Source organism: Manis javanica, chromosome 4 (assembly GCF_040802235.1).
Source record: "Manis javanica isolate MJ-LG chromosome 4, MJ_LKY, whole genome shotgun sequence".
Taxonomy (NCBI): Eukaryota; Metazoa; Chordata; class Mammalia; order Pholidota; family Manidae; genus Manis; species Manis javanica.
Genome location: NC_133159.1, coordinates 146,654,526 through 146,680,257, shown reverse-complemented (window position 1 = coordinate 146,680,257; position 25,732 = coordinate 146,654,526). Strand labels below are relative to the sequence as shown.

Genomic DNA, 25,732 nt, shown 5'->3' with positions numbered 1-25,732 from the left:
ATGTTCCATGTGCACTTGATAAGAATGTGTATCCTGTTGCTTTTGGATGTAGAGTTCTATAGATGTCTATTAGGTCCATCTGTTGTAGTGTGTTGTTCAGTGCCTCTGTGTCCTTACTTATTTTCTGTCTGGTGGATCTGTCCTTTGGAGTGAGTGGTGTGTTAAAGTCTCCCAAAATGAGTGCATTGCATTCTATTTCCTCCTTTAATTCTGTTAGGATTTGTTTCACATATGTTGGTGCTCCTTTGTTGAGTGCATGCATGTTTATAATGATTATATCCTCTTGTTGGACTGAGCCCTTATCATTATGTCATGTTCTTTATCTCTTGTTACTTTCTTTGTTTTGAAGTCTGTTTTGTCTGATACTAGCATTGCAATACCTGCTTTTTACTCCCTGTTGTTTGCATGAAATATCTTTTTCCATCCCTTGACTTTTAATCTGTGCATGTCTTTGGGTTTTAGGTGAGTCTCTGGTAAGCAGCATATAGATGGGTGTTGCTTTTTTATCCATTCTATTACTCTGTTTCTTTTGATTGGTGCATTCAGTCCATTTACATTTAGGGTGATTATTGAAAGGTATATTCTTATTGCCATTGCAGGCTTTAGATTCGTGATTACCAAAGGTTCAAGGTTGGCTTCTTTACTATCTTACTGTCTAACTTAACTTGTTTATTGAGCTATTATAAACACAGTCTGATGATTCTTTATTTCTCTCCCTTCTTATTCCTCCTCCGTTCTTCATATATTGGGTGTTTTGTTCTGTGCTGTTTTTAGGAGTGCTCCCATCTAGAGCAGTCTCTGTAAAATACCCTGTAGAGGTGGTTTGTGGGAGGCATATTCCCTCAACTTTTGCTTGTCTGTGAATTGGTTAATCTCTCCTTTATATTTAAATGACAATCATGCTGGATATAGTATCCTTGGTTCAAGGCCCTTCTGTTTCATTGCATTAAGTATATCATGCCATTCTCTTCTGGCCTGTAAGGTTTCTGTTGAGAAGTCTGATGATAGCCTGATGGGTTTTCCTTTGTAGGTGACCTTTTTTCTCTCTCTGGCTGCCTTTAATACTCTGTCCTTGTCCTTGATCTTTGCCATTTTAATTATTATGTATCTTGGTGTTGTCCTCTTTGGGTCCCTTCTGTTGGGAGTTCTGTGTGCTTCTGTAGTCTGAGCAACTATTTCCTCCCCCAGTTTGGGGAAGTTCTCAGTAATTATTTCTTCAAATACACTTTCTGTCTCCTTTTCTCTCTCTTCTTCTTCTGGTACCCCTATAATGCGGATATTGTTCCTTTTGGATTGGTCACACAGTTCTCTTAATATTGTTTCATTCCTGGATATCCTTTTATCTCTCTCTGCATCAGCTTCTATGCGTTCCTGTTCTGTGGTTTCTATTCCGTCAATGGCCTCTTGCATCTTATCCATTCTACTTATAAATCCTTCCAGAGATTGTTTCACCTCTGTAATCTCCCGCCAGACATCATCCCTTAGGTCTTGTATGTTTCTCTGCAGCTCTGTCAGCATGTTTATGATTTTTATTTTGAATTCTTTTTCAGGGTGACTGGTTAGGTCTGTCTCTGCAGATCCTCTCTCAGGGGTTGTCTGGACTATTTTGGACTGGACTAAATTTTTCTGTCTTTTTATGGTGGTAGCAGTGGCTGTAGGCAGGTTGCAGGTGTTTCAGCTGGGAGAAGAAAGTCCTTTCCTGTTGTTGGATGCCTTACCCTTTTCCATTGCCTGTGTCAGTTACCCGCACTCCTGGAGCAGCAACCAGGTTAATTTCCTATGCTGCTGTGGGCGGGGTCTCAGTCAGAGCAGCGTAGGGCCCGGCGAGGAGTGACTGGCATGCCAGGTGCGCTCCTCTGTTAATGCAGCACCCCTGCCAGGCAGCTGTGTGCCAGCAGCAGCCTTTGGGTCTGGCCTGAGCAGCTGTGCGTCAGGCTGGGATTCCAGGCGGCTGCTGGGAGTGTGGCTGCTCCCTCTGGCACCGCTGCAGTTGCGTGCGGGCCTCTCATGTGCCCCTCTGGCTCCACTGGCACGTGCGGGTTGCTCCGGGTCACTCGGTCGCTGCCACGGCTGGCTCACACAAGCCGCTCCCGGTCCCCTCTGGCGCCACCAGCGCATGTGGGCCACTCTCAGTCACCTCGGGTGCCTCCTCCTCTGGTGCACGCTGACACTCCACTACTGGGCCAGTGTGTTGGGGTCCACACCAGTTGGGGGAATGACTGGCAGGCTGCTTCGTGCCATGATGGGCTTCAAAGCTCCGCTGCCCCCTGGGGGGTTAGGGCACCTAAAGTTCCCCGGGATTCCCAGCCGCTGGCTAAGTGTGCTGGGACGACTTCTTCCAGCTGTGGGGTCCCTCTCTCTTTAAGACTTGCAAAAAGTACTCGCTTTTCTTTTGTCTCAGGGGCACCGGTTGCGGGGACCTGCCCGCAGGTTTTGCTTTTCCGTTTTTCTAATATCCAGCACCCTGTGCACCGTATGTCTGCGCTCCAGGTGCGGATTTCTAGAGCTGGTTGTTTAGCAGTCCTGGGCTTTCACTCCCTCCCTGTTCCAACTCCTTTCTTCCCACCGGGTTCTGGGGTGGGGGGGTGTTTGGGTCCCATCTGGCTGCGGTTTGTATCTTACCCACTTCATGTGGTGTTGTGTTCTTGCAGGTGTAGATGTTTCCTGGTTGTTGTACTGTATCCACTGGTGTCTCTTTTAGGAATAGTTGTATTTATTGTATTTTCATAAATATGTTTGGTGAGGAGATTTCCACTGAACTACTCACGCCACCATCTTCCTGTGATCCCACTTTCTTTACTTTTTGAAGGGCACTAAATAATACTCTAATTGCCTGGAGAAGCAGTGAACCTCCTAAATATGTAGCTTATTATTAAAATATCTTTGACTCTGAGGAGGATTTCAGAATATATGGAAATTCAAAACATATTGTTAGCACTTGTTTTAATAATGTTTGCCTGAAATTAGAACAGATATTTCATTTGGGATTCACTATAGTTTCAAGAAGTTTGTTTTCCCTCTTTTCCCTTCCCCACAGTATACTTAATACTGTAATTTCTTGTAGGGACATTTTTCTGCTGTTCTTCAAAAAGAAGAAAAAGTGTCACCAATTCATGGTAAAGAGGAGGCAAGAGAAGTACCTATTATTAGCACTTCAACTCAGATAATGTTCAAAGGACTTTTTATGGTGTTTGAGTATCTTTTTAGGCAAAATCGCAGGTAAGCCAAGGTATCTGATTTGTATTTTTCCTCCTACATGTATTAGCCTTATTGGAGGCTAGCATGTATTTAGTACATACTGATTTTGCATGAGTACATAGGATAATCGTAAACAAGTACTGTAAATATTGCTCTTACTTATTGTAACAGCCTCAGATCAATTGAGATTAGTATTAATGAAATAAATATTATTGAAATCTTTAAGTAAATACATTTAATTCAGCATTAAATTTATATACTTTGGGACTGACTTTAAGTGTTAGTTTTCTTTTAAGTAGTTTAGATGTTTTTCCCAGTGTAAGAAAGTTTCTTTGTTATTACATAAACCCTCTATTTAATGAAAGGTGGAAGGTGAAAAAGATCCAACTCCTCACACACTACCCTTTAAGTTATAGTAATACCTGGTTTCAGTAGCATTAAGTATATTCACATTGTTGTACAACCATCACCACTATCCACTTCCAGAAATTTTCATCATCCCAAGCAGGAACTCTATATTCATGAAACAATATTTCCCATTTTCCTCTCCCCACAGCCCATTTTCCCTTTCTAGGTACCTCATATAAGTGGAATTATATAATACTTTTTCTTTTGTGCTTCATTTATTTCACTTTGCATATTATTTTCAAGGTTTACCCATATTGTAACATATATCAGAATGTCATTCCTTTTTGTGGTTGAAATATTTCACTGTATGTATATACCATATTTTGCTTACATTCTTATGTTGATGGACACTTGGATTGTTTATACCTTTTTGTTGTTGTAAATAATGCTTCTATGAATACTGGTATACAAAGATCGGTTTTAGTCCAGGCTATCAGTTCTTCTGAGTATATACCTATGAGTGGAATTGCTGGGTCATATAGTATCTTGATGTTTAATAGTTTGAGTAACTGCTAAAACTGTATTCTAAAGTGGCTGCACTATTTTACATTCCCACCAGCAATGTATGAGGGTTATGATTTTTTCATATCCTTGCCTACATCTATTATATGTCTTTGTTATTTTAGTCAATCTAATTGTTGTGAAGTAGTATCTCATTGTAGTTTTGATTTTTATTTCCTTTATGGCTAAAGATTTTGAATATCTTTTTGTGTGCTTATTATCCATTTGTATATCTTCACTGGAGGATGTCTATTCAAGTCCTCTGCCTATTTTTGAATTGGATTTTGTTGAGATGTAGGAGTTATTTTTATATTCTGCATATCAATCCTGTATCAGATATGTGCCTTACAAATGTTTCTCCTATTCTGTGGTTGTCTTCTCACTGTCTTGGTTGTGTCCTTTGATTCATAAAAGATTTTTAATTTTGATGAAGGCCACTTTATCTGTTTTTTTTCTTGTTGCTTGTTTTTTTGGCATATCTAAGAAACATGGCCAAATCTGATGTCATGAAGATTTTCCCCTATGTTTTCTTCTAAGAATTTTAGTTTTTAGTTCCCAGTATTTTTATAAAATTCTCTCCACAGTTTGTAGGGTCCCTGACTTGAACTTTGAGATCTAATCTCTCTAAGAGTGAAATGAATAGTCAATATTATTGTGAGGACATGGTAGAGAATACCACATTTTATTCTGCTTAAGCCTAGAAATTTATCACTTCTTATTGAAAGAAATATAAACTAAATGGGATCACAGAGATTATCTAGTTCAGTACCTTCATTGAAGATAGGTGAAGATGGAGACCTAGATTTTAAAGGAACTTTAAAATGTTAGTTTCCTAAACTTTTAAAACTTTCAGTAAAAATTACCTGTTTTCTCATGGAATAAAAAAGTATAACCCACTTTTTAGTGTCTTTAACATTAATATTGTTAACTGTTTTGTAACTAATGGTGTTTACATAGAGTGCAGAGAGCTCTACTAGCAGTTAGGAAGCCCAGATTAAAAGTATGATTCTACCAAGATTTATGTGATGTTTCAACATAGTCATAGGAAGTGGTAAGGACTGGATGGCTATACGATACCTAATCTCTGTAAGAGGGTGTTGATTCTAACATTTAAAGGCTTATTTTCTATCAGAATTATTGAATTTAATTAGTGGTGGAGGTTGTTGGTGGGAAGAATGTTATCTTTGGGAATATGCTAGAACTCTCAATTTAATTATAAAATAATTGGTTTTTATGTTGTATGTAGCTGGACAATTCCATGTTTTATAAAGTTTTGCCATTTAATTACTGTTTTATTTTCATCTAGATTTGCAGATGATTATAAAATTGCTATTCAGCAGACTTACTCTTGGATATATCAGACTGATATTTCAGATAAAAATGGGTTCTTTGCTCTACCAAAAAATAAGAAAAGTTTAAGACAGAAAGCTGCAGTTAACGTGCTAAACTTTTGGTGCTTAAATCCAGCTGTGGTAAGCTTACCATGTTGTAAATGAAAACTATCTTCTTGCTCAATACCAACAATTAAATAAATGTGTTTGATTCTTTTAAAGATGATTTCATGTATTTAATGTTTCTTATTAGGCATTTTCAGATGTTAATGGCAAAGTTTGGACAATTGTTTTGACATCTGGGACATTATCTCCAATGAAATCATTTTCATCAGAGCTTGGCATTACATTTACTATCCAACTGGAAGCTAATCATATCATTAATAACTCACAGGTTAGTATTTTTTTTTGAAGGCTCTCAGTCTTTTTAACTCAATATAATTCTATACAAACAAATTAGAAGTACTAGTAAACAGACCCTGATAGGAAATTCAACAGTGCAGCTTTATATATATATATATATATATATATAAGAATTATTGATGTACAAGATTTGCAACATACTGATTTGACAGTTATATACATTATGAAATGTTTACCACAGTAAACATAGTTCCTATCTGTTACCATATAAAATTATTATGTTATAGACTATATTCCCTATGCTATACTTTTCATCCCTGTGACTTTATTTATTATTTTATAGTTAGTTTATACCTTTTTATCCCCTTCACCTATTTTGCCCTCCCCTAAGGCAGCCACTAGTTCTATTTATGAATCTGTTTCTTCAATATTTCAGTTTTAGAATAAAAGAAAATCTATCAGTTATTTAGTAGTATCAATAAAAGAAATACTAATAAATAGCATTCCTTCAACTCAGTGAGTAAAAATAGACACTTTGGATGCAGACTGTATTGCAGTTTCTTCATTTAAATAAGGTTTAGGGTTTCTTATAAAAGTTAAAAAAGAACCCCAAAATTCAGTATCTTTACTGTAGTTCTTATTATATAATTATTTATGTGTGTATCTTTTCCATTAGATTCAGTGAATCCTTCTTGTTCTATGTCCTGATTCTCCCACTGCAACTAGATTACTACCTGGCATTAGTTAGCAAGTGTTTAGCACAATTTTGAATATATATAATGAAATGAATTAGAAGTACTGATATGAAGCCACTGATTTTTTTATAATGATACCATATAAATGTTATTTTAATATTTCCAGGACTTACCATTCGCCAATCTGCCTTTTGTTTCTTTTTATGAAGTAACTTAAAGCAGTTATCTACATGCTTAATAACCACCTGTGTGCCTATGCAATTTTAGTTCTTCCGGGGGACATTCTCAACTACTTGGGAGGAACTACTGACATTTAGTAGGTGAGGGCCTTGAATGCTGAGCTCCTATAAAACCAAGAATTGGGCTTTTCAAAATGCTAGTGTTCCTATTTAGGAACATTGCTGTAAATCATAGTGGGAGAAAACGTATGTTCCACATTTTCAAGTTGCTTCCTTTAGAGGCTCAAAAAAATATGGGGAGTTATTAGTAAAGTCAGCATATATTTTCTCACAAGGATGTTACTATAGGCTCTATATTCTCAATCTAGTACACAAAGGCCAATTTAACCAGTCATGTCATTAAATCATAATAAAATAATATAATGCTAGTTAAGTTGAATTCTGTTATATTTCTCCCAACTTTTAAAGCCTTTATTTTTTGATTGTGATAAAATTTACATAATGTAAAATTTACTATCTTGACCATTTTTAAATGTTCAGTTCAGGCTTGTTGATATGTTCATATTGTGCAACCAGTTTGTAGAACTTTTTCATCTTGTGTAACTGAAATTCTTTTTCTATTAGACAATTCTCTGTCCCCCCTCCTCCTAGCCTATGGTAGCCACTCTTCTACTTTTTGTTTTTATGAATTTGACTTCTCTAGATATCTCATGTAAGTGAAATCATAAGGTATTTTCCTTTTTGTGGTTAGCTTACTTCACTTAGCTTGATGTTTTTAAGCTTCATCCATGTAACTTGAGTGAGGATTTCCTTCCTTTTAAAGACTGAATAATTTTCATTGTATGTATGTATGTACCACATTTTGTTTGTCTACTCATTGTTCTCAACTTTCTTTTTTTTGCATAAAACAAAACAAGCAGTTGATACATCCAACTATATTAAATGTAAAATTTATGTATGATAAAAGATCATCTTTTAATTTTTTAATTTTATGTATTTAATTTTTTAAATTAAAGTATCATTAATATACAATCTTATGAAGGTTTCACATTAACAACATTGTGGTTTCAACATTCACCGTATTATCAAGTCCTCACTGCCCTACCCCCAATGCAGTCTCTGTCTATCAGTGTAGTAAGATGGTATAGAGTCATTACTTGTCTTCTCTGTGCTGTACTGCCTTGTCCATATCCCCACTACATTATGTGTGCTAATCATAATGCCCCTTAATCCCCTTATCCCTACCTCCCCACCCAACCTCTCTGGCCTCTCCCCTTTGGTAACCACTAGTCCCTTCTTGGAGTCTGTAAGTCTGCTCCTATTTGGTTCCTTCAGTTTTGCTGTTTTCATACTCTACTAGTGAATGAAGTCATTTGATACTTGTCTTTCTCTGCCTGTCTTATTTCACTGAGCATAATACCCTCTAGCTCCATCCATGTTGTTGTATTAATGTAGAGAGCATCTTTATACCCTTCACCTAGATTCATCAGTTGTTAACATTTTATTTATGTGTATGTGTGTGTGTGTGTGTGTGTATATATATGAGAAAGAGAAGAGAAATACTGCAAAATGTTAATACATGTATATATTATATGTCTCTATATGTAGACATATTTATGTATAATGCACATTTTTGGATAAACCATTAGAAAGCAATTTTGTAGACATCATGGTTCTTTGCCCTTAATCAGTTTAGCATGGCTCTCTAAAGAACAGGTACATAATCCTGTATTTAACCCAGGCATGTAAACAGGTACATAACTACAATCATACCCAAGAAATTTAATATTGATACAATAGAGTCATTATTTATATTTCTCCAATTATTCCCCAAATGTCTTGTATATCTGCTTATTTTTCTTATTCTTGATCCAGGATCCAAAGAAGTATTATATATTGGATTCAGTTTTCATGTCTTTAAAACAATTTTCTTGCCCTTTTTTGGTCTTCCATGACATTTTTTAAGAATTCAAGTCACCAATGATCTTGAGGAATGTCTTATAATCTGGATTTATCTTATTGGTTCTTGATGATAGGATTCAGGCTAAACAGTTTGGTAAGAATATACATAGGTGATATTGTTACTTCCCATTGCATCATATCAGGAAACATAATATCAGTTCTGTCTTATTATTTATTGCTAGATGATCATTTGGTTAAAGCTGATTAAACTGGTGTCCATCTGATGTCATCTTGCAAAATCTATCTCAATCTGATGCTTCATTTTGAAATTCAGGACTATAACATTTCTCAACAGTCTAAGGTTTTTGGATTGTCTTTTGGTTATTAATAAAATTTGTTCTTTCTCTTAGATTAACGGAACTAAAACTAGTTCAGTTATGAATGTAGAGTTACTACAAATAACTAAAATTTGGTGTGTCTGATTTTCTATGACTAGATCTTTGAGCACCAGTGAATTTGTGAAAGAGTAGTTCCTGTCATAGTTGAATCGTAGACATTTACCTGTATCAGATCATACCAGCACACACCTCTAATATTTTGGAATAATTTTTGATGTTTACTTAATTTGTTTACCTCATCCAACAAAATTTTGTTATATGCTTAATTTTGCAAAGCATTGAGGAAATGGGTAAAATTCTAAGAGAATTCAGTGGTCTGCCTAAAGTAAAACTTCAGTAAGTTAGATCTATATATAATTAATTGAAAGTGATAGAAAAAACTCCAACAATTTAAAAATAAATTTCCTCTAAACCTGTTGCTTGGTCTTCCTTTGACATACATGTAAATGCCAATTTGCCTGCTAGTTTAGGCATAACTCTAATACTGACATATATATTATATATATTCTAGGTTTGGATTGGCACAATTGGATCAGGCCCTAAGGGTAGGAATCTCTGTGCTACTTTCCAGCACACAGAAACATTTGAATTCCAGGATGAAGTGGGAGCACTTTTGTTATCTGTGTGCCAGACTATGAGCCAAGGAATTTTGTGTTTCTTGCCATCATACAAGGTAAGGGAATATTTACTGTTTCTTTTGCCTTTAAAAAAAATCACTGGGATTAACTGTGATATGCTTCCTAGGGTAAAAAGCAACAGGGGAAAAGTGGTTTTCTAAATACATACATTGTTTTGCTTATTTTTTGATTAGTCTAAAATACTAAAGTCTTCAAGCAATGCTAATTATGTAAGAGGTCAATATGTAGTCGATATTTTTTTTCTTCTTTGTTTAATTTAAGTGTCATTGATATGCAATCTTCTGTATATATGTATGTGATTTTTATCCTTAGGGACAGATTCGTATTTTCATAGTTGAAGGAAAAAGGAGCACTCTTTCTTTTTTAATTGAAGTGTACTTGATATGCAATCTTATATTGGTTTCAAGTATACAACACAGTATAGTTCAACAGTTACCCACATTACTCACCTCAACTGATGCAGTTGCTGTCTGTCAACAAAGGAAGAAAGGAGCATTCTTTTTGATGTTAATAAATTACACTTTTGAATGTTTCAGTAATCTGAATCTAGGTCAAATTGCTTTGTTGCTCATTTTTTTACTTCATGTATTTGGCTAAAAGAAGGAATTTTCTTGTTTATAGAATCACCAATTTTTAATACTATTTTCTTGAGTTAAGTTGAGTTACATAGAATATTTTAGTTCTTCTAATATTCAAAGCACTAAAACCACACACAACTCCTAAGAGTGATATCATACGTATCATAATTAAGTTAATTCCAATGTAGAGAGTGGCCTTTCTTCATGGGCAGCTATATATGTAAGGACAATAACATACATAAGTAATATATTTGAATGGCAATATTGATACTTTTGGGTCTCTATTGTCTTTCCGTCTGTATATATACTGCTGTGGTCCAAATGGGTCCCCCAAATTTCATATGTTGAAATCCTAACCCCCCAAAGGTATTGATATTAGGAAGTGGGGTCTTTGGAAGGTACTTGAGTTTTGAGGATAAAATCCTCATGAATAGGATTAATGTCTTAAAAAGGTTCCAGAGAGATACCTTGCCCCTTTCACCATATGAAGACCCAGCAAGAAGGGACCAGCTATGAACCAGGAAGAGGGCCCTACCAAAAATGACCATGCTGGGTCCTTCATCTTGCACTCTCTAGCATTAGAACTGTAAGTAGTACTTTTCTTTTGTTTGTAAGCTACCCAGTCTGGGGTATTTTGTTATAGCAACCCATATGGGACCAAGACACGTACTTTGTTAGTCAGAGATGCGGTAAATTAGTCTTCCTATATAGATAAATTAAAAGAATTACTTTCAAAGGACATTTAATTAGATAATTTATTTTAAAAGAAAATAAATGGACTTAAGTATCTTTAAAATTCTTAATAGAAAGCAATATTTATTCCAGAGTATAAACATCTACACCAAAGTTATGCTACAGAAAACTAATAATTAAGCCTAGGACTAATGAAAAACAAAATTTCAACACATTAATAAAACCTCTTCTATTCTAATCACAATCACAAAAAGTAAGCCAAGAAATGTCTGGTTGAGTAAATGAACAATTTCATTTTTTGCTAGGCTTCAAAAATATGCTAAGAACAATTCTTTATATGCTAAGAAAAACCTTATTTCTGGACTTTCTATTATATTTCATTGGTCTATGTAACTGTCCTTATGTCATTACTGTTATGATTAATTTAGTTTTGTACTAAGTTTTGAAATCAAGAAATAGGAATCCTCCAACTTTGTTCTTTCTTAAGATTGTTTTGGCTATTTGAAGTTCCTCAAGATTCCTTATATATCTTAGGATGGGTTTTTCTGTTGCTGCAAAATAATGCTATTGAGGTTTTGATAGGGATTGCATTGAATCTGTATTTTGCTTTGGTAGTATTATCACCCTTATAATATTAAGTCTTCTAATCCTTGAACATCGGATGTCTTTCCATTTATTTATTCCTTTAATTTTTTTCAGCAGTGTTTAGTAGTTTTCAGTGTATAGATCTTTGACCTCCTTGATTAAATTTATTCATACGTATTTTTTTCTTCTTTATGCTATTACAAATGGAATTGTTTTCTTAATTTTCTGTTGTATTGCTGTTGTATGGAAATGAAAATGATTTTCTGTATTGATTTTGTATCCTGAAAACTGGCTGAATTTATTTACTCTAGAATTTTTTGTGGGATATTTAGGGTTTTCTATTTATAAGATCATATCATCTGAAAAGAGAGATCAGTTTACTTACTCCATTCTAATTTGGATGCCTTTTATTTCTGTTTCTTACCTGATTACTCTGGCTAGAACTTCAACTATTTTGAATATAAGTGATACAAGGTGGCATCCTTGACTTGTTCTATTGAGTGTGATGTGAGCTGTGGGTTTTTCATATATTGCTTTATTATGTGGAGGAATTTTCCTTCTATTCCTTGTTTTTTAATTGTTTTTTGTCATTGACACATTTTCTGAACCAACTGAGATGATCATGTGGTTGTTTTGGTCCTTCTATTCTGTTAATATTGTATATTTGATTTTCTGATGTTAAACCACTCTTGCATTTTGGGAATAAATCCCACTTGGTCATGGCATATGATTGTTTTAGTCTGTTGCTGAATTTGGTTTACATGTATTTTCTTGATAATTCTTACATCAGTATTCATAAGGTATATTGATCTGTGCTTTTCTTTGCTTATAGTGTCTTTGTCTGCCTTTGCTATCAGGGTAATACCAGTCTCGTAGAATAAGTTAGTCAATATTCTCTACTCTTCAACTTTTTGGAAGAGTTTGAGTAGGATTGGTGTTAATTCTTCTTTCATTGCTTGGTAAAATTCATCAGGAAAGCCACCTGATTCAGGGATTTTGTTTGTTGGAAGATTTTTGATTCCTGATTCAAGCTCCTAACTAGTTGTAAGTCTATTTAGATTCTCTATTTCTTCATGATTCAGTTTTCATAGACTGTGTGTTTCTAGCAATTCATCTGTTTTATCTAGATTATCCAATTTAGTGGCATACAACTAATCATAATATCCTTTTACAATCCTTCTTAGCTCTTTAAAACTGGTAGTGATAACCCCGACCTTCTTTGTGGTTTTAGTAATTTGAGTCAACTTTTTAAATTTATTTTTTTGCCAATCTAGCTAAAGATTTGTCAATTTTGTTGAACCGGCTTTTGGTTTTGTTGGTTTTCTCTATTGTTTTTTATTCTTTATTTATCTCTTGTATAATCTTTATTATTTCCTTCCTTGTACCAGTTTTGGATTTAGTTTGCACTTTGTTTTCTAGTTCCTTAAGGTATAAAATTTGGCTATCTGTTTGAGATCTTTCTTTTTTAAGGTGGTGATTACAGCTAAAAAATGTCCCTCACTATTTCCTTTGCATTCCATAAGTTTTGACATGTTGTGTTTTCATTTTCATATTTCTCAAAGTATTTTCTAATTTCTCTTGTAATTTTAAATCCTGTAGAAAATTAAAAATAGTTATAAGCCAAAATTATAATAATAGGGGCTTCATATTTGCCCATGTATTTACCTTTACTAGAGATGTTTATATGATTATACAATTTTATGTTACTGTCTTGTGTCCTTTCATTTCAAAATGAAGGACTGCCTTTAGGATTTCTTGTAGGGGAAGGCCTAGTGTAATGAACTATCTCAGCTTTTGTTTATCTGAATATGTCATGTCTCCCTCATTTTTTGAAAGACAGTTTTGCCACATATAGAATTCTTGGTTGATAGGTTTTCTTTAGCACTTTAAACATTATCATTCCATTGTTTTCTGGCCTCAGAATTCTGTTGAGAAATGAGCTTATGATCTTACTGAGGATACTTTGTATGTGATGAGTTGCTTCTCTGTTGCTTTTTTTTTGCTTTCTGTCTTTCAGCAGTTTAATGACAAGTCTTTGTGTTGGTCTCCTTAGATTTATCCTAATTGAATTCATTAAGTTTTTTGGATTTGTAGATTTGTTTCCCTCATTATATTTGAGAAATTTTCAGCCATTATTTGTTGAAATATTTGAATTGAGTCATAGTGGAAATACAAAATGCCATATTTTATGCAGTGTACCTAAAATTATATGTAGAGGGAGACTTACAGATTTTAATACTTATTAGAAAAAAGAAATCTTAAAATCATAATAAAGTTTCTACTTTATCTGTAAAAACAAGAGGAAAATAAGCAGAGCAAATAGAGGAAATGAAATAATGAAAGGCAAAAATCAAAAGAGGAAAGCAAGAAATAAACAGAAGCAAATAATGAAACCAAGAGCTGAACTCACTATTAAAATATATTAATAAAGTAATAAAATCTAGCAAGACGAGTCGGATAAATAGAAGAAAAATAACCAATGTTAGGAATTAAGAGAAAACATCGTTACAGATTCTATTGAATTTAAAAGATATTAAAGGGATATTTTCAACTTTATGCCAAGCAGTTAAACAGCTTATATGAAATAGACAAGTTTCTGTAAAGACACAAACTACCAAAATTGGCACAGTAAGAATCAGGTAGTTCAAATAAATTATCTGTTGAACAAATTGAATTAGTAATTAAAACCTTTCAACAAAGAGAAGTATAGGCTCAGATGCCTTCATTGGTTAATTCTGACAAGAAAAATTACCAATATTACCCTAACTCAGAAAATAGAGAAATAGGGATCATGTCCCATCTCATCAGGCAAGCATATTTGCTACCACAGCCAAACAAGGACATTACAAGAAAACAAAACTATAGACCAACAAAGGCTTAAAATTCATTAACAAAAAATTAGTGAATTTAGGCACTGATATAAAAAGGATTATACATCATGACCGAGTGGAATTTATCCTGGGAAGCTAATTATAGTTCAGTCTTCAATAATCAACCAGTATAATTCATCACATCAACAGGATAAATTCGAGAAACCATATGTTCATATAAAAAATTGAAAATAAAGTAACTTACAAAATTTAATGCCAATTCATTATATAAGTAAAGAACAACTCAATAAACGAATTCTATGAAAAATTTGTAGCTGACATCCTACTTAATATTGTAAGACAGAACTCTTTTTGCGTGCATTCATGAACAAGGCACAGATGTCCATTCTCACTACTTCTGATCAACACTGTAAACTTTATCCAGTGCAGTAGGACAAGAAAAGGAAATAAAAATATGAAGATTTGAAAGAATAAGTAAAATTGTTTTTGCTCAGACATCATGATTGTATATTTAGAAAATCCTAACTAATCTATCAGAAAGGCCATTAGAATTAACAACTGAACATAGTGAATTCACAATCTAGAGAAAGTCAATATACATAAACAGATTGTATGTCTGTAATTGTAATGAACTGTTGCAAAACAAAATTTATAATGATACCAGTTAAAATAACATTCAGAAGTATGAAATTATGTATATAATATGCATGAACTGAGCACTAAAAAGTATAAAACATTGCTGAGAGAAATTAAAGCCTATAGGTAAAATCTGTATAAATGTACAGATAACCTTATTTATTAGTTGTAAGTCTCGGTATTATCACAGTATTGTTAAGATGTCTATTCTCCTGAAATTGATTTGTACATCCTGCCAATCTTAGTAAAATTTCCAATTGACTTTTTTAAAAAAGAAATTGGCATGATCCTATAATTCATGAAAAAAGGCAAATAATATAGATTTTTTTTTAATTTAGAAAGATAAGTAAAGACAAAGTTGGAAGTCTTAAATACCTGGTTTCAAGATTTATTGTAAAGGTACAGAAATCAAGACCTTTGGGTATGGGTATAAAGTAGACATATATATCAATGGAACAAAATAGAGTCCAGAAATGCATCCACATGTGTATATATATATATACACATATATATACGTATATATATACATATATCTCAGCTTTTGTTTAGTAGTTTTCAGTGTATAGATCTTTGACCTCCTTGATTAAATTTATTCATACGTATTTTTTTCTTCTTTATGCTATTACAAATGGAATTGTTTTCTTAAATATATACGTATATATATATATATATATATATATATATGTTTAGTTGGCTTTTAACAAAAATGCTAAGGTAATTTAATGGAGACGTGGCAGTGTTTTCACAAAATGAAACACTTGTGTACCCTTGGGAGATAAAATGAATACTAATACCTCATAACTATCCATAAAAATTAACTCGTAATTGATCACATACTTAAACATAAAAGTTAAAATATAAAATTGCCTCTTTAAAGACTTTATCTCTAAATACAGTCACATTCTAAGGTACTGAGGGTTAGGGCTCCAACATGGGAATTTTGGGGGAAAACAGCTCAGCTCTGGGGGAAAATGGCACAAAGGAACTTTTTGCAAAAATGTAAATATTCCATATTTTTATTATGATGGGACTTTCTTGGGTATGTGCATTTGTGAAAACTCATTGGGCTCTTATAAAATAGATATAATTTGTTAGATGTAAATTGTACCTCAATAAAATTGCTTTTTTAACAAGAAAATATCAGCCCAAACAGAACAGAAGAAATAAAAATTCTCATTACAAATCTGATTAAAATTTCATTAAAGTATACTTACATGGAAAGGATAAGATCTTCCTAAATGGGAGTATGGTGTGTATATATCTTTGTACCCTTTAGTCAAATTAGGTGGTTAAACCAATAATAAAACAGTGGCCTTACTACTTTCTTTAACAGAAGTGTGTAAACAAATACATTCTGCCTTTCATTAGGTCAGCTGGTATTCTATAAATAAATAGCTGAAAAAAATAGCTTTTTGATATGAAAATTAGTATATTCAAATATAGATAAATTCAGTTATAAAATGAGTACTTAAAATTATTGCTTGTACAACATGACGTGCTATGACTTTTTATGTAAATAATCTAGGGTTACAGTTTGCATTGCCAGCAAGCTTCTACTTTACATTCATGAACTCTAGAATATTTAATAATGTAGGTACAAGAGACAGGCAAGAGTTCAGTTAAAGGAAATTATCAGCCAGAAAAAAAATAAGAAAGGAAGGATATTTAAAGACTTTAAAATTGCACACAAAATAATGAAATTCTGTTTTTAATTAATGAATAGGGTGTCTGTATTGATGGTGACTTTGAGATTAGAATGCTATTAACATCTAATACTAGGTACCATTCCATAATTACATAAGAGGCACAATTGGTGAAGTATTATTATTACAGTACAGACATATAATTCACAATTCTAAAATGTATCTGATTATAATAACAGCTCCCATAAAAAGATCAGGTAACTGTGATGATGAATCAACTCGTTCTTAGGCATGGCACTTTACTCTTCTTTCGGTAGTTTGTCTTTGATAAGACAGCCAGCACCAGACCTTTCTGTGTCTTAATGTAGACAGATTAGCTACATGAACACTAATGGTTTTTATCTTACTCTTGTTATAAAAGCTTACATTTCAAAGTAATTTTTACTTTCTGATACTCTCTGATACCCTACAAATTCTGATACTCATTTTCAAAAGTTATTTTTGCTAGCATTACTATTGATTTTTACCATAAATATACCTTTTAATGTGTATTCACCTTGTCTTCTAGCAATAAAGTATGTTAAAAATAAATTGTAACAAGACTTCATATAAAAGGGAATGTTCTAAATAAAAGAAAATTTAAGTAAAATTAAAAGCATTGGTATTTTTGTAATAAGAATTACTACTTAAATCTTACTCTAGAGGAGATTCTCAAGATGGTGGCATGAGTAGGGTGGTGGAAATATCCTCCCAAAACCATATATATATTTTCAAAATACAACAAATACAATTATTCCTAAAAGAGTCACCAAAAGATACATTACACCAGCCAGGCTACACCTACATCTGCGAGAACTCAACGTTTCATGGAAAAGGGTAAGATACAAAACAAGACTCAGTGGGACCTGAGCACTCCTCCAATCCCACCTCACTGGTGGGAGGAAAAGAATCAAAGAGGGGAGGGAGTGGAAGCACAGGACTGCTAAATAACCAGCCCTGGTGATCTGCACCAGGAGCACAGACAAACATTGCATGGTGTATTGGGTATTAGAGGAATGGAAAAGCAAAATCCAAGACTAAGAATGTGAACAGGTTCCCACAGCCGGCTGCCCTGGGACAAAAGAAAATGGGCACTTTAAAAGTCTTAAAGGACAGGGGTTTAACAGGTGGACAAAATTGCCCTGGCACACTCAGCCCAGCAGGCTGGAAACTTTAAGGAACCTACGGCGCCCTAACTCCCTAGGTGGCAACACAGCTCTGAAGCCTCTAACAGCGATAAGCAGCCTGACATTCATTCCCCCCACCAGCACTGTAAGCCAACCAGCTGACCTGCCATTGCTGTGGAACAGCTGGGGAGCAGCCCTGCCCACAGAAACCACACAGAGACTTTGTCCTCCAGCCCAGATGCAGAGGCTGCCCCCTGCGCACAGTTGACCGGGACAGACAGTGGAGACCCGTGCAGTCAGGAAGGCACAAAGGGGATTTATGCTCATGACAAACATATGCCGCTCACTGGCAACCCCTGCCCGTGCACTAGGCCAACCTGGGGGCTGCCTACCCACAGCAGCTTAGGGAATTAACGCAGAGTCTGCCCCCTGCTTGTGGTTGACTGGCACCGACAGCATAGACCCACGCAGAGTTTGGGAAGCATGAAGGGTCTCCGTTCTTGCAGCATAACACACGCTGCACACCTGTGACCCCCATCAGTGCCCAAGGCCATCTCAAGGGTGGCCCCGCCCACGGCAGCTCAGGGGATTAACCCATAGGCTGCCCCCTGTGCACGGTTGACCAGAACAGGCAGTGGAGATGGGCAAGGCAACCAGCAAGCCAGAAGGGACATTGTTCTCCCAGTTGACACATGCGCCACTCACCGGCAACCACTCTGATCACCATGAAAAGGCAGAAGAAACTTGTTCAGTCCAAAATCCCTCAAACACCAGAGAAAGGGCCTGGTGAGACTGAAATCACAAATCTTACTGAAAACGAATTCAAAATAAAAGTCGTAAGCATGCTGATGAGCTGCAGACAAATATGCAAGAGCTAAGGGATGAATTCAGGAGGGAGAAAAGAGAAATGAAACAGTGGAAGGATTTAAGAGCAGACTGGATGAAGTGAAAGAGACTGTTAATGGAATAGAAATGAGAACAGGAATACAGAGAAGCTGAGACAGAGAGAGATAAAAGGATTTCTAGGAATGAAAGAGTATTAAGAGAACTGTGTGACCAATCAAAACACTACAGGGGTACCAGAAGAAGAGAGAGAAAAAGGAATAAAAAGTATCTTTGAAGAAATAATTGCTGAAAACCCCAATCTGGGGAAGGAAATAGTATTGCAGAACATAGAAGTTCACAGATCTCCCAACACAAGGGACCCAAGTAGGACAACACCAAGACATATAATTAAAATGGCAAAGATCAAAGACAAGGACAGAGTATTAAAAGCAGCCAGAGATAGACAAAAAGATCACCTACAAAGGAAAACCCATCAGGCTATTATCAGACTTCCAGCAGAAACTTAACAGGCCAGAAGGAAATAGCCTGTATTTCCTTTCATCCACAATGAAACAGAGGGGCCTTGAACTAATACTGTATACAGCAAGATTATCATTTCAGTGTGAAGGAGGGATTAAACAATTCACAGATAAGCAAAAGTTGAGGAAATTTGCCTCCCACAAACCATCTCTACAGTGTATTTTGAAGGGACGGTTCTAGATGGAAGCACTCCTAAGGCAAAATGATGTCACCAGAGAAAATAAAATCACAACAAAGTAGACAACTCAAATACTAAGTAAATACAGAATAAAATCAACTATCCACAAAATTAGCCAAGGGAAACACAAAAGAATAGAGAATGAAACACCTAACATACAAAGAGTGAAGGAGGAAGAAAAAAGGAGACAAATAAGAATAATCAGACTGTGTTTATAATAGCATAATAAGTGAGTTAAGTTAAACGGTTAGATAGTAAAGAAGCTGCCCTTGAACCTTTGGAAACCACAAATCCAAACCCTGCAATGGCAATAAGTACATATCTATCGATAATCACGCTAAATGTGAATGGATTGAATACTCCAATCAAAAGAAACAGTAATAGAATGGACAAAAAAGCAAGACCCATCTATATACTGCCTACAAGAAACTCACCTCAAACCCAAAGACATACAAACACTAAAAGATATTTCATGCAAACAATGGGGAGAAAAAAAACCGATGTTGCAATACTTGTATCAGACAAAATAGACTCCAAAACAAAGAAAGTGAATGAAAGACAAGGAAGGACATTACATAATGATAAAGGAGTCAGTACAACAAGAGGATAAAACCATTATAAATATATATGCACCCAACACAGGAGCACCTACACATGTGAAACCAATACTAACAGAAATAAAGGAGGAAATAGAATGCAATGCATTCATTTTAGGAGACTTCAACACACCACTCTAAAGGATAGATCATCCAGACAGAAAATATGTAAGGACATAGAGGCACTGAATAACAGAGTAGAACAGATGAACCTAAAAGACATCTACAGAACTATGCCCAGAAGCAGCAGGATACACGTTCTTCTCAAGTGCACATGGAACATTTTCCAGAAGAGACCACATACTAGGCCACAAAAAGAGCCTCAGTAAATTCAAAAAGGTTGAAATTCTACCAGTTAACTTCTCATATCACAAAGGTATAAAGCTAGAAATAAATTGTAAAAAGAAAACAAAAAGGCTCACAAACACATGGAGGCTTAACAACATGCTCCTAAATAATCAATGGATTAATGTCCAAATTAAAACAGAGATCAAGCAATATATGGAGACAGATGAAAATAACATCACAATGCCCCAACTTCTGTGGGACAGAGTGATGGCAATTCTAAGAGGAAAGTACATATTAATCCAGGCCTATTTAAAGAAGGAAGAACAATCCCCAATGAATAGTCTAAATTCACAATTATTGAAACAGGAAAAAAAAAAAACAAATGAGGCCCAAAGTTAGCAGAATGAGGAACATAATAAAGATCAGAGAATAAATTAAAAAATTGAGAAGAATAAAATAAAAGAAAAAATGAATGAAACCAAGAGCTGGTTCTTGAGAAAATAAACAAAATAGATAAGCCTCTAGACAGACTTATTAAGAGAAAAAGAGAATCTACACACATAAACAGAGTCACAAATGAGAAAGGAAAAATCACTACGATCACCACAGAAATACAAAGAATTATTAGAGGATACTATGAAAATCTACATGCTAACAAACTGGATAACCTAGGAGAAATGGACAACTTTCTAGAAAAATACAACCTTCCAAGGCTGACCAAGGAAGAAACAGAAAATCTAAACAGACCAATTACCAGCAACAATATTGAATCTATAATTTAAAAACTACCCAAAAACAAAACTCCTGACCACATGGATTCACCACTGAATTTTATCAAACATTTAGAGGAGACATAATACCCATTCTCCTTAAAGTTTTCCAAAAAATAGAAGAGGAAGGAATATATCCAAACTAATTCTATGAAGCCAGCATCACTCTAATACCAAAGCCAGGCAAAGATCTGACAAAAAAAGAAAACTACACACCAATATCCCTGATAAACATAGTGCAAAAATACTCAGCAAAATATTAGCAAACTGAATTCAAAAATATTCAAGAGGATCATGCACCATGATCAAGTGGGATTCATCTCAGGGATGCATGGATGGAACAACATTCGAAAATCCATCAACATCATCCACCACATCCACCAAAAGGACAAAAACCACATAATCATCTCCATAGATGGTGAAAAAGCATTTGACAAAATTCAACAACCATTCATAATAAAAGCTCTCAACAAAATGGGTATAGGGGGCAAGTACCTCAACATAATAAAGGCCATATATGACAAACCCACAGGCAACATCATACTTAACACCGAGAAGCTGAAAGCTTTCCCCTAAGATCAGGAACAAGACAAGGATGCCCACTCTCTGCACTTTTATTCAACATTGTACTGGAGGTCCTAGCCATGGCAATCAGACAACACAAAGAAATAAAAGGTATCCAGACGGGTATGAAAGAAGTCAAACTGTCACTGTTTGCAGATGATATGATACTGTACATAAAAAGTCCTGAGGAATCCACTCCAAAACTACTAGAACTAATATCTGAATTCAGCAAAGTTGCACAATGCAAAACTACTACAAAGAAATGTGTTACATTCCTATACACTAATGATGAACTAGCAGAAAGAGAAATCAGGAAAACAATTCCATTCACAATTGTCTCAAGAAGAATAAAATAACTAGGAATAAACCTAACCAAGTAAGTGAAAGTCCTGTACCCTGAAAACTACAAGACATTCTTAAGAGAAATTAAAGAGGGCACTAATAAATGGAAATTCATCCCATGCTCTTGGCTAGGAAGAATTAATATCGTCAAAATTGCCATGCTGCCTAAAGGTATCTACATGTTCAATGCAATTGCTGTCAAAACACCAACAGCATTGTTCTACAAAGTGGAACAAATTGTTCTAAAATTCATGTGGAACCACAAACGACCCTGAATAGCCAAAGCATTCCTGAGAAGGAAGAATAAAGCAGGAGGGCTCTTGCTTCCCAACTTCAAGATCTACAAAGCCACAGTAATCAAGACAATTTGTTATACTGGCACAAGAACAGACCCATAGACCAGTGGAACAGAATCGAGAGTCCAGATATTAACCCAAACATATATGGTCAATTAGTATACGATAAAGAAGCCATGGATATACAATGGGGAAATGACAGCCACTTCAACAGCTGGTGTTGGCAAAACCGGAGAGCTACATGTAAGAGAATGAAACTGGATTACTGTCTAACTCCATATAAAAAAGTAAACTCAAAATGGATAAAAAACCTGAATATAAGTCATGAAACCATTAAACTCTTATAAGAAAATATAGGCAAAACTCTCTTGAATATAAACATGAGAAACTTCTTCATGAACATGTTATCTCCACAGTCGAGGGAAATAAAAGTGAAAATGAACAAGTGGGACTATATCAAACTAAAAAAGGTTCTGCACAGCAAAGGACACCATCAGTAGAACAAAAAGGCATCATACAGTATGGGAGAATATATTCATAAATGACATATCCTATAAAGGGTTGACATCCAAAATATATAAAGAGCTCACGCACCTCAACAAACAAAAAGCAAATAATCCGGTTAAAAAATGGGCAGAGGATCTGAGCAGACACTTCTCGAAAGAAGAAATTCAGATGGCCAGCCGGCACATGAAAAGATGCTCCACTTCGCTAATCATCCGGGAAATGCAAACTAAAACCACAATGAGATATCACCTCACACCAGTAAGGATGGCCACCATCCAAAAGAGAAACAACAACAAATGTTGGTGAGGATGTGGAGAACGGGGAACCCTCCTTCATTGCTCATGGGAATGTTCATCAGTTCAACCATTGTGGATAGCAATATGGAGGTTCCTCAAAAAACTCAAAATAGAAATACCATTTGACCCAGAAATTCCACTCCTAGGAATTTACCCAAAGAAAACAAGATCACAGATTCAAAAAGACATATGCACCTCTATGTTTATGGCAGCACTATTTACAGTAGCCAAGAAATGGAAGCAACCTAACTGTCCATCAGTAGATGAATGGATAAAGAAGATGTGGTACATATACACAATGGAATGTTTTTCAGCCATAAATAAAAACAAATCCTACCATTTGCAATAACATGAATGGAGCTAGAGGGTATTATGCTCGGTGAAATATGCCAGGCGGAGAAAGACAAGTATCAAATGATTTCATCCATCTCTGGAGTATAAAAGGAAAGCAAAATCTGAAGGAACAAAACAGCAGCAGAATCACAGAACCCAAGAATGGACCAACAGTTACCAAAGGGAAAGGGACTGGGGAGGATGGGTCTGAAGGGAGGGTAAGGGGGTGAAAAGAGGGATTACAATTAGCACATATAATGTGGGGTGGGGGGCATGGGGAAGGCAATTCAACACAGAGAAGACAAGTAGTGATTCTATAGCATCTGGGTTATGTCGTGGGGACTTTGATATCGGGGGAAGTCTAGTAACCATAATGTTCATGTAATTGCATATTAATGATACAAAAAATGTTTGGAAATAGCATTGTATCATATAATTATAGCATATAGTTAAAATATTCTGCAATATATGGGTTATTGGGCTTTTTTCTATGTAGAAGGTAGTACCAAAGTAAAAATTAATTAATCATGAGGCATATGAAATTAAAACAGTAGATATTTTGAAAATTTAGTGTGTAATATTGAGAGCAATTCTTCACAGTTTAAAAAATATGTATTTAAAACAGGCAATGCTAATGAAGAATCAATATTGTAGCAGAGAGGAAAGGTTTTCTTTATTAATTCATAATTTTAAGCTAGTTCCTTCTATGTAATAGTAGTTTAGTATTCATGTGATATTTTTTCAAAATCTTGAATTTTTGAAAATTCAGAAGACTTCTCATTATTTTCCCTTTAAAAAAGTTTTCTTAATCTCAAATTGGTCTCCTTTCTGTTTTTTTCTTAAAGAAATAGCTTTTTAGGTGTAACTTACATACCAGGTAATTCACCCTCTTAAAGTATAGAATTCAGTATTTAGTATATTTACAAAATTGCACAACCATATCACTTATTCTAGAATATATTTTTCATCACAAAAACAAATCCCTTATCCAATCGCAGTCATTTCCCACTCCTACCTCCTTTTGTCTGAGAATTGTTTAATCCCTCCTTCATATTTAAATGATAATCGTACTGGATACAGTATTCTTGGTTTGAGGCCTTTCTGTTTCATTGCATTAAGTATATCATGCCATTCTCTTCTGGCCTGTAGGGTTTCTGTTGAGAAGTCTGATGATAGCCTGGTGGGTTTTCCTTTGTAGGTGACCTTTTTTTTCTCTCCTACCTCCTTTTAACCTCTGGTAACCACTAATCTCCTTTCTGTTTCATTGGATTTGCCCTTTTTTGAACATTTGATGTAAATGAAGTCATACAATATTCCTTTTCTCAGCTTGTTTGCAAGGCCCAGTTGAGGTTTCATTAGTGTTGTAGGATGAATCAATGCTTTCTTTTTGTGGAAAAATAATATTCATTTTGCTTTCAGTCTTTTTGTATCTTTAAATTTAAAGTGTGTCTTTTGTAGACAGCATATAGTTGAATCATTTTTTGAAAAGCCATTCTGCTCATCTTTGCCTTTTAACTAGAGTAGTAACTCCATTTACATTTAAGATAATTATTGACAAGATCTTTTTACTAACAATTCTAAAACATATGTAAGATGTTTAGTTTGGCCATGTATGCAATATTAATTCTCCCTGTCCATGAATATGGAATAGCTTTCCATTTATTTGCATCTTCTTCAGCTTCTTTCTTCAATGCTTTATAGTTTTCAGTATAAGTCTTTCAACTCCTTGGTTAGATTTATCCCTGGGTATTTGATTCTGATGCAATTGTAAGTGAGATTGTATTCTTAATTTCTCTTTCTGCTAGTTCATTATGTGATAGAGAAATGCAACAGGTTTCTGAACACTGATTTTGTACCCTGAAACTTTAGTAAATTCATTTATTCTAATAGTTTTTTTGGTGGAGTCTTTAGATAATATCATGTCCTCTGCAAATAGTGAGTTTTTCTTCTTCCTTCCTAGTTTTGATGTCTTTTATTTCTTTTTCTTGTCTGATTGCTGTGGCTAGGACTTCTAGTACTATGTTGAATAAAAATGGTGAGAGGGGATTCTTGTTTTGTTCCTAATTTTAGAGGAAAATCTTGCAGCTTTTTGCCATTGAGAATGTTAGCTGTGGGTTTGTTTATATGACCTTTATTATGTTGAGATATGAGTTCTCCATACCAACTTTGTTGAGAGTTTTTATCATGAATAGGTATTGAACTTTGTCTAATGCCTTTTCAGTATCTATTGAGATGATCACATGGTTTTTATCTTTCCTTTCATTAATGTGGTATATCACATTGATTTGTGGATATTGAACCATCCTTATATCCCTGAGATAATTCCTGCTTGGTTGTGGTGAATGATACTTACAATGTATTTTTGAATTCTGCTTGCTAATATTCTGTTGGGGATTTTTGCCTCTCTGTTCATCAGCGACATGGGCTTGTAATTTTCTTTTTGTATGTCTTT

The 25,732-nt window shown here is 34.8% G+C and overlaps 1 protein-coding gene across 2 annotated transcripts in view; it reads left to right on the top strand.

The window, feature by feature from the left end:
- BRIP1 (BRCA1 interacting DNA helicase 1) overlaps positions 1–25,732 on the top strand; it is a 185,545-nt gene that overhangs the window by 87,342 nt on the left and 72,471 nt on the right. For both annotated transcript variants that reach the window (XM_037004066.2, XM_073235313.1), the window contains 4 exons: positions 3,065–3,219; positions 5,414–5,579; positions 5,692–5,832; positions 9,487–9,648. In XM_037004066.2, coding sequence (XP_036859961.1) covers positions 3,065–3,219; positions 5,414–5,579; positions 5,692–5,832; positions 9,487–9,648 — 624 coding nt within the window. The remainder of the gene's footprint in view (positions 1–3,064; positions 3,220–5,413; positions 5,580–5,691; positions 5,833–9,486; positions 9,649–25,732) is intronic.